The sequence below is a fragment of the Osmerus eperlanus genome, chromosome 21 (genome assembly GCF_963692335.1).
Source record: "Osmerus eperlanus chromosome 21, fOsmEpe2.1, whole genome shotgun sequence".
Classification (NCBI taxonomy): domain Eukaryota; kingdom Metazoa; phylum Chordata; class Actinopteri; order Osmeriformes; family Osmeridae; genus Osmerus; species Osmerus eperlanus.
In genome coordinates, this window is record NC_085038.1 from 4488362 (window position 1) to 4497709 (window position 9348).

At 48.8% G+C, this 9348-nt stretch overlaps 1 protein-coding gene across 6 annotated transcripts; it reads right to left on the reverse strand.

Moving 5' to 3' along the window:
* Positions 1–353: 353 nt before the first annotated feature.
* On the reverse strand, positions 354–9346 carry kctd3 (potassium channel tetramerization domain containing 3). Of its 6 annotated transcripts, none has more exons than XM_062447716.1 (18): positions 8953–9346; positions 8616–8862; positions 8209–8262; positions 7508–7553; positions 7315–7388; positions 7154–7212; positions 6753–6989; positions 5626–5716; positions 5274–5464; positions 5009–5124; positions 4766–4853; positions 4542–4658; positions 4211–4381; positions 3954–4109; positions 3670–3766; positions 3359–3552; positions 3035–3161; positions 354–2867 (listed from the first exon to the last, which is right to left on the reverse strand). In XM_062447716.1, exons 2-18 carry the CDS (start codon positions 8684–8686, stop codon positions 2189–2191), a joined length of 2568 nt encoding a protein of 855 aa, XP_062303700.1. In that variant the 5' UTR covers positions 8687–8862; positions 8953–9346; the 3' UTR covers positions 354–2188. The 6 variants fall into 6 exon arrangements, with proteins under 6 accessions (XP_062303700.1, XP_062303699.1, XP_062303701.1 ...); XM_062447715.1 differs by having other exon boundaries at positions 3035–3164; XM_062447717.1 differs by having other exon boundaries at positions 354–2852; positions 3026–3164.
* Positions 9347–9348: the final 2 nt, after the last annotated feature.

Below are 9348 nucleotides of genomic sequence, written 5' to 3' on the forward strand. Positions count from 1 at the left end.
TTTCCAGTCCCTCCGAGGGACACGTGCACACACACACGGGCAGTTACAGTATCACACATCACCTGCGCTCAAGGACACTTTGGTGTGGCAAGGACACTGTTGCTGCAGCTTGTCACATTCTCTCTCACACACACACACTCTCACACACACACAGACATATACGAACACGTTCACAGCTATTGTCAGAGGTGTGGGACAAAGTTGCTGTGAGGAGGAGCAGACAGCGCATCAGAGACAGGGTGGCCATGGGCTGCTCTCTCTCACACACACACACACACAGACACACACACAGACAGGCTGGCCCTGGGCTGCTCTCTCACACACACGCAGATGTAACACAGCATGACTCAGTCTGTCTGTCTGTGAGTGTGTTTTATTAAAACCATAAATCACTGGGTAATCAGATGGCATCTCAAAGGAGAACCACCGGGTTCCAAACAAACTTCTTATATGGGAAGGTTAACATCCTTACGTGTGCTGAGGTCAGCCCTCTCATTCATGAATACAAACACACACAGAAAGGCACACACACACACACACACACACACAAACATCAGCTACCAGGCTTTAAATGATTCATGTCATTGACCTATTTAACCACTGTCAATTAATAATTAATCGTATAGGTAACAGTTGATACGAGACAAACTTCCACCTAACTCTAACCTTACATCTGTCTAACAAGCTTAAAAACAACAGATGATTCAGAGCCAACATATAGTGTGTGTACTGCTATTAATCAAACAGGCCAGTTTTAACATAATTCATACTCTTTTTAACATAGGAGTGTTGTAAAAAAATGTTATAACAGCATAAACATAAATAGATATATATATATATATATATGTATTTATATTCCTCGTCATTAGCGTTGGGTTGGAAGGTGAGTTTGTAAACATTTCCAGAGGATCTGATACAGTTTCATGTCCCTGGAGGTTAAATAGCATTATTATTATGTCATACAAAATAAATCTTAGTTACTCCACCATCTTAGTCTTCATTGGTTCAGTGCAAACAAAATTAGGGTACAAAGAGTATTTTGATATTAACATCAGTATGATAATATGCTACCAAACAAAATAAACGAATATGTTTGCAAACAACGGTAATATGTCAAAGATTAAACACAGATTTATGCTTGGGTATTGTCATATCCTATTGTTATTGATTATGTCGTGTATATTTTCCACATATAATCAGGTTGCATGTTAGATTTACATCTTTGTACAGTTAAAGACCTCAGCCCGGCTCCTCCTCCAGTCCTTGGCAGTCCTGTGGTCTTGGTACAGTACGTTAAGGAGGAGGGCACCAGAGGATCTCATCAAGCGGACACAAGTAGACACGACAGCAGCTACTACACAAAACACCAATCAGAATCTCAGTTGTATTTTCCTCTCACCTGCTCCCTTTCCCTGACTCTTCCACCTCCTCTATCTCTCTCTAGGTCCTCTTTCACTTAAAGCAGCGAGGGATAGATGGGTCAGATAAACAGGATGAATAATGGAACAGAAGGCACTCTGGAAGTATCTTAAGACCACAAGCAGACATCAGAAAGTTGAAAAGACAAATCGTTTCCCGTCTGTCTGTTTGTCCAGAAAAGTGAAAGACAAAGTGAGTGTGTGATGATCCTGCAGCATAGATCACAAAGCAGTGGACTAGAGGAGGAAGCCGCACACAACACACGTGCAGGGGACACTTTACCTTCAGTGCACATTAACTACATGAGCTACTGTGTATCTACAGAATACCTGCAGTCACCAACCATGTACTACTGTGGATACATAGTTATCCATGTACAAGTGAGGTACAGTGTGACTTGCATGCTTCAGAGCAAACGTAACTTATGTCATCACCTAGCTGCCAAGGGTGAGAGGTGACAGGGTTAATCACATGTTGGGGTCAAAGGTCACTATTTAAAGCAGAACGGCCTGGGGTCAATCCCATTACGGTTCTGTTCAATATAAAGCTAGGCTGCAGTTACAGTGATCCATATTTAAAGATAAGCAAATCATGCTAAATTGTTTTTGCATATTAATGATAAGGACAAGCTTGTTGTATCAAAAATGTCATGGAATCTCACTCTGATCCCAGGCTGACACCTCCCCTCCACCAATCAAACACTCCCTCTAGCTGCAAAGTTTCTATAAGATGTCCACTTCCTGGAAAGGCATAATTTCTTTCCAACCAATCACAGGCTGCTGTCCTGATTTGCCGGCTCTGTAGCAAACCTCCTGTGTCGAGGGGAAGTGGATGCCAGCCTGGTGGGGGAGGGGGAGGCGTTGGTAGAGGAGTCACTGCCGCCCCCCTCGGAACCCACCGAGGAGAGAGAGGAGAGATGAGGCACTGGGGGGGCTCTCTTTCTGCCCGAGAACACCCCCCCTTCCAGAACCCCCTTCCTCTTTGCCCCCGACTCCCCCCCTGACCCCGCACCTTCTTCCTCTGACTGGACTCTCTGCCGCACGTCACCCGGACTGTCGGGGGGTTGCCGCGGCGATTCCGGAACACCCTCCGGGGTGACAACGGTGGCGGGAGTAACCGTGGCAGCGACGGCTGCGGGAGTAACTGTGGCAGCGACAGCATAGGCCGTCCGGCTGGCCCAGAGCTCCATGACGGAGCCCCTCCGCTCTGCCTCCTCTCCCCCAAACTCACACAGCGAGCGGCGGGCGTCCGGGGTCGGCCCTGGCCCCGGACTGGGCCCCTCTAGGAGACCCCTGCCCAGGCTGAAGCTCTGGAAGTCCCGGTAACTGTGGAAGGACTCTGTGCGGCGAGCTCTGGCCAACAGGGGGCTCTCTCTGTAGGGTCGCAGGGCTCCGTAGGAGGCCGTCTCCAGGATGGGCTCCTGGGCCTGGAGGCTGGGGGTCACACACGTGCAACCATGCACATACACAGTTTCAGGGATGTGTGTGGTGTGTCAGAAATGGATGCACAGAAAAGGAAAGCAAAAGACAAAAGACAAAGATGGCATGGCAGAGAGGAGGATCAGGAAGGCGAGAGAGAGTGTGTATGTCTCAGTAAGGTCACTGACCTGGAACAGGACTCTCGGAGGCGGGTGTGATGTAGCACTGAGGGCGCGGGGCTAATGTTGGGCGTAGCACAGCGGGAAGTGCTGAGGTCACACTGGTCCAAGAGCTGCAGCAGCTCCTCCTCTGAAGGCCCGCCCACTTCTGTCAATCAAAAGGGCGTCAGAAGCATAGGATGCCAAATCATCACATTCTCTCTGTCTCTCCCACCGTATTTCCCTCACTTGCTCTTTTCACACTGTCAACTTTTCCACCACACCCACACATGTACACCCACACACATACACACACACTTACACATACGCACACCCACACAGACACACACAGTGCTCCCTCACCATCCTTCTTCCTCTCCTCCCCCCTGCTGGCCGTATCCATGGCGGTGGTCAGGTCCCACAGCTGGATGCTCCCGTTGCCATGACCGGTGAACAGGTAGCGACGGGGTCGTGACCCCATCCTGCTGGAGCCCTCACACTCGCGCACCGTGAAACACGAGATGGTCGTCCCATCAACCGCCTGCACCTCACAGATCCTGCACACACACACACAGAACTGCCTAAGAACACAGAGCAGTATTTATATAATCTGAACCTGACTGACAAATTCCAGAGTCTGGTGTGAGATGGCTGTGTGTGTGTGTGTGTGTTACCTCTTTCCAGTGGAGGAGAGGCGTACAAACAGCTTGTTGGTGATAGGGATGACTTTCTGAATGAACACCTGCTGATCATCTCTCTCTCCAAATGGCCCTGAGAATCACCGTGGAGACAAGTCACACTCTGTCACCACAACAACTGTAGTTACTTACCCGTCTCTCTCGTTCCCTCAGACCCCTCCCTCTCCTTCCTTCCATTCCTCCCTCGCTGCATCCTTCTCTTCTCTCGCCCTCCCTCCACTCAACCCCTCTCTGTCCTCGATCCCCTCCCTCTCTCTCACCCACGTCGTTCCCAGAGGAGTAGCTTCCATGGCTCTCGGTCTCTTCCAGAGAGAGGATCTTGAAGGAGGCCAAGGGGGTGGAGCCAGGCTGGGTGGAGATCATGCCTCGGAACCGAGTCACTGTCCATGTCCGCACGTGGTTGTTGTCAGCACACACTGGACCACACACACACGTGAAATACTGGAGTGATATATAACGTTCACATAGTATTTCTCTCAATGCTAATAGTAATACTGACAGTGTTTCCTCCTCTCACCTGACACCAGGTGTTTCTCAGACAGCATGATCTTGGTGACGGGGCTGCGGTGCACGGTGAAGGTCTGGAAGAGCTGGGGCCCGGAACCCACCGTCTCCGGGTGCTGCACGATCACACGCACCGCTCCAGAACTGGTCCCGTACGCGATCTCTATCCAGTTACCGCTCACACCTGGGGGGGGGAGGAGGAGGAGAAAGGAGAAGAAGAGGGGAAGGAGGATGCAGAAGATGAAGCACGGTAGATGGTGGAAGGAGAGGAAGAGGCAGGGGAGGCTACGAGGTATGGGATGATCGGAGCGAGAGTTAATAAGTGTTTGTACGTGTGTGCTCACTGGTCTTGGGCGTGAGGTAGACACTGAGGGCGGTGATGGCGTCGTGGGAGGGGTCGTGGTACAGCTCTGTCACCAGCAGGTCATTATCCTTCATCCTCAGAGGAAACTTCTGCATGTCTAACACACACACACAAAGGGAGGATGGTCGGACGCACACCTAAAACACCTCTGTAACTGTGTGTGTCTGTATGTATGTGTGTCTGTGTGTGTGCATGTGTGTGTACCTATGTAGTAGATGGAGCCGTTGTTACATCCTAGCAGCAGAAAGGATCCTGCAGTGTCACAGCTGGTGATAGGAACTACATCCTGAACCTGAGGAGCAGAGGACCACAGGTCAAACACACACACACACACACACACATCCTCACGGAGGTCACCCACAACACGCTCTTCCTTAACTCGATCAAGCAAACACACACACACATTTGCTTTCATTTCGTGCACCCAGGCAGAAAGACAGAACGTACCTGCCAGTGCTGTGTGACAGCATTCCAGACCCCCACCTTCCCTGTGTGACTGGTGGCCACCAGCTGGTTACCAATGAAGAAGAGAGAGTCCACTGGCACACCCAGACTAAACACACCTGGGGGGTGGAAGGAGGGAGAGAGAGAGGGCAAGCAGGAAGAGGGAGGAGAGGGATGATTTACTTAATTGATAATCAATTAGAAAAAACTATCTACACACACGCACACATCCCCCCCCCCCTCCCCCCCCCCCCGCACACACACACACCGATCTCATTTCCGTTCCCCCCGTCCTGTATGTTCCAGAGGATGATGTTGCTCTCGGAGGCGGCGGCCACCATCTTATCCTTGTCGCCATGGGGACCGCCTACCACCTTGGCGTTGAGCGCAATGCGTTCGATGGTCCAGTCCAGATATGGGCTAGTAAACACCTGCTGCCATCCAGAAGACTCCTTGATCCTACACACACACACACATGGACAAACACATGTATACATGTATACATATACAATACAGTATACAGTACAGTATACATACACAAAGGTTAGGTAGACAAGTGCAGGAGATGTGTGTAGAGAACGTGAGGCTACCAATACAGTCACACAGAACACAGTGTCTACCTGTAACAGATGACGAAGTATGCATATGCTGCTACAATCCAGTTATGGTGTCCAGCTATGATCAGAACCTTCCTGGGGTCCACAACCGAACCTGCACATACACGCACATAAACAAAGACACACACACCAAACCACACACACAAGCACAAACACCGACAAGCCCACATGCATGCACACACACACACACACAGATATTGTGTTACTAACAATACTTCTAAGTATAGACTCAAACCAAGAGGATTCAAACTAAATAGTGTTTTTTTAATTTAATCTGACTGGTGGACCGGTGTGAACTCTGGCAGAAACCAGGCTAACTGAGGGCATTCAACTCCACTGTCTGGTCATGTTAACTCCATCACACACCATCTACTCACTAGCCATAGAACCAAGGGGCAGAGTGCCGGCCTCTGATTGGTTGAGCGACAGGAACACAGTGTTCCAGTGTGTCTGGGGAGCAGAGAGAGCCCAGCCCAGCCAGCACTACGCCTCATTACTCTGCCCTGCCTGCATGCATAGCCCTCCACAATAAAAGTCCCCTCCAACCCATCACTTTGACTTGTTTTCAACTGCCAGTCTGCCAGAATAAGAGTCCTCGTCACTTCACAGTGTTTTCCCTCTCCAATTGCCTTGCTTCCTAAAATTAGAGCCTTCATGTACAAAGGCAGCTGCAGCTGTCTGTGTGTCAGTCAGTATGTTTTCATGCTTTAGGTCTGGCACTGCATGTCTCTTTGCTCTAACATTTCTGAAGATAAGCTTCAAACACACAACTGTTGTTTTCTTAACCATTCTAAGGACACCTGTCTTCTATAACCCCTTACTCCTTCCTCCCGTTCTCCCTCCCTCATTCTTATTTTATCCTCTTTCTCCTACATCACTCCCTTCCACCCCTCCCTCCCTTTTGTCTTCCTCTATTACCCTCCCTCCCCTCCCTCAACCCCGCCAATTAGTTTCTTATCTTCCTTTTCCTCTCACTCTGCATTATTCCATCACTCCTTCTTTCTTTCTTATCTCAATCTCGAACTCCCAAGTTCTCTCCTTCCCACTCTCCCTTCTTCTCTCACTCACTTCCGCACTCTTCATTCCTTCCTCTGCTCATCATTCCTTCAGTCCCTCACTCCCCCTCTTACCAAGTCTGCTAGGCGTATCTGTGGGGGGGGGTCCAGGGAGAGAGTGGTGAGGGGGGCTACGGGGGAACCCGCCCTCGGCTCCACTGGGGCCCGGGCGCTCCTCTGGGGCAGGGCCAGAGGCTGCGGGGGCGGGGCTAGCCTTGCGGGCGGGGATGGCGGGGGGTGGGAGGTAACCGTGGAACAGAACGCTGCCGCATGATGAGCGGTCCAGTTCCTCACAGAGCAGCAGGCGACGGACTGCACACACACACACACACAGTAAGTACACAGTCTGCATACCTGGAATAAGTCCTTTTGTTTGAGTTTTACACCTCCACAGCGTACAGACAATCCTGATAAATACTGAAGTACTGGTTGAGTTCATGCTTCCAAAGTAACTTAAAACTTGTCAGAGGCCATACCTAAGGGAGTAATCCCATAAAATTCGGCTTCATGGCGGAGGATATGAATGTTTACCCCCCTACAAAAGAAGAGAAGATAAGATCGTAAGGGTCTTTTTTCTTCAAATAGGTATCTAAACCAGAACACAACTCAAATGTGAAGGGTTAAAGGCTGCTTTTACCGCAAATCCAGCTCTTTGGTTCGAAGAAAATTCAAGATGGGTGCAAAAGCGCTGGGGTCCCTGTCAATAAATATCTAAAGGACAGGATGTGCACGTTAGGATGCTTGAATGACACTGCAGTTTTATAAAGGATTGCTCGTAATCCTCCTTTTTCAGACTGAAGAAAACAGCTCATAGTAATGTAAGTACTCACAGCTCCAGTTCCATCCCGCAATGTTGAGATCCTCCCACTCAGCAAACTGCAAATTACACAAACACACACAGAAAGGCCGACACACACACACTTTTAACCCAGTACTCCCAGGCCAGGCCAAACTGTCTCTGAGGCAGGCTGTGTCCACTCTGAGCCAGGTGTTAAGTCAACACACTGTTTGTGTTACTACCCAGTGAGGAGAACACACAAGCCCTTATCCACATTTCGTCCTGAGAGCAGTTCCAGTACTGAGAGGCTGCCCTTGTTGTTTTTGGGGGTTTGGGTTGGGCATCTGGTGTTGGTGTGTGTAAGGCTATTATGTATATAGGACTCAGTGACATGCTAAAAGGGGATCTAAAACTGATCTCATTTGTATTCATGTATTTATGTCATTTAGCAGATGCTTTTATCCAAAGTAAACATACAGTGAAGTCAACATAAATAAAACATTGTTCTATCTGTGTTTTATTCCAAATGTGTATACAGTATATTTAATCGTTAATAGGACATATTTAGTGTTACAGAATTCTGCAGAAAAGATGAGAGACCATATTGAATAATTGATTATGCCTCATCACATTCAAGATTAGGAAGAGTATGAACCTTGGACTGGACAGTGGACACACAGATACAGAGCTCTAAATCAGTGATGACAATCGGTCTAAACGTGTCTGATGACGTGTCTGATGACGTCCACCCACCTTGAGAAGAAGCTGTCTGGGATCCACATGAGTGTCTGTCTGGAGGTGCTGAACCTACGAGGGACGGAGAACACAACGGACAGACACATCAGGAACATGACAAGGACCATGACAGTTAGGAACTTCATTATTTGCGTCACACTACAAAGCCTATAGACAGCACAATGCTTGAAATGGATACAGGTTTTACATTTGTAATTACATGTCATGTCATTCGCTGTGAAGCTGCACCCACAATGGCTTGACCATCGCGAAACCAACGCATGTTGCGTGCTGTAGCTACGTAATCCGATGAGTGCTACACAACGTCCCGTTTCTATCCAGAATTCAGCCCATGCTGCCTTTTATATAAGACATCAAATAAACGGTCACGCAACCCACCCGTTTCTACAACTATGGAGCATTACCTGGTCCCGCCGACGTTTAACTGAATTATTTCTCCCATCCCAGATGCCAAATTGTTGCCATTCGTAGCCATGTTTTCCTCCTGCTCCAATTCGAGCTCCAGATTCCACGTTAAATAAGTCCAATGTTTCCAGATCGTTGTTACAGCCACGGAACGTATCTCTCCCGACTACTCCTTGCTCCCCGACGTCCCAGCGAGGCTCCATAAAACGTTACAAGTCGTTGCTGCGACGACCTCCGCATTCACGACTGTGAGGAGGTGGGGAAAACGATCGGACAATTCTGTATATTGCATGAGTAGCCGAAATACTGCCCAGCTTCCTCGTGTGTACTACTTACTTTCAGAGGCTTTTCTTAAACGTAGCGTTTCTGGCGTAGTGTGTTTTCACGGTGCAACATTGCATGGGTGGGCTGGCTGAAGGCGACTGCTGCCTGGACCACTACGTCATCCTACTGGGGTGTGCATGTGTGTGTCTCTCATACTCAGCCTACTGTTGACAACAATCAAACACGCAGTGGGCGGTGTAATACAGAATAAAGGGTGAATACTTATACGATATACAAATGTAGGCTCTTTGCAGTGATCGTTCTGTCTACAAAACTCGAAAGTATATGAGATCTCATATATTCATGTGTTGCATGTAAATAATAAACAACAAACATGCTACTTTACTTTACTAGCATCCAAGTACTGATCTAGGATCGGCCCAACAACCACCCATTATCGTCCTTAGC

What these genes read in the sequence shown, in the direction of transcription:
- kctd3 (XM_062447712.1), bottom strand. Translation starts at nt 8,686, where the DNA reads ATGGCTACGAATGGCAACAATTTGGCATCTGGGATGGGAGAAATAATT. An exon ending in TTAAACGTCGGCGGGACCAG is followed by an intron (nt 8,263 to 8,615) that starts GTAATGCTCCAT and finishes CGTCCCTCGTAG; the next exon opens with GTTCAGCACCTCCAGACAGA. An exon ending in TGAGAAACACCTGGTGTCAG is followed by an intron (nt 4,110 to 4,210) that starts GTGAGAGGAGGA and finishes TGTGTGGTCCAG; the next exon opens with TGTGTGCTGACAACAACCAC.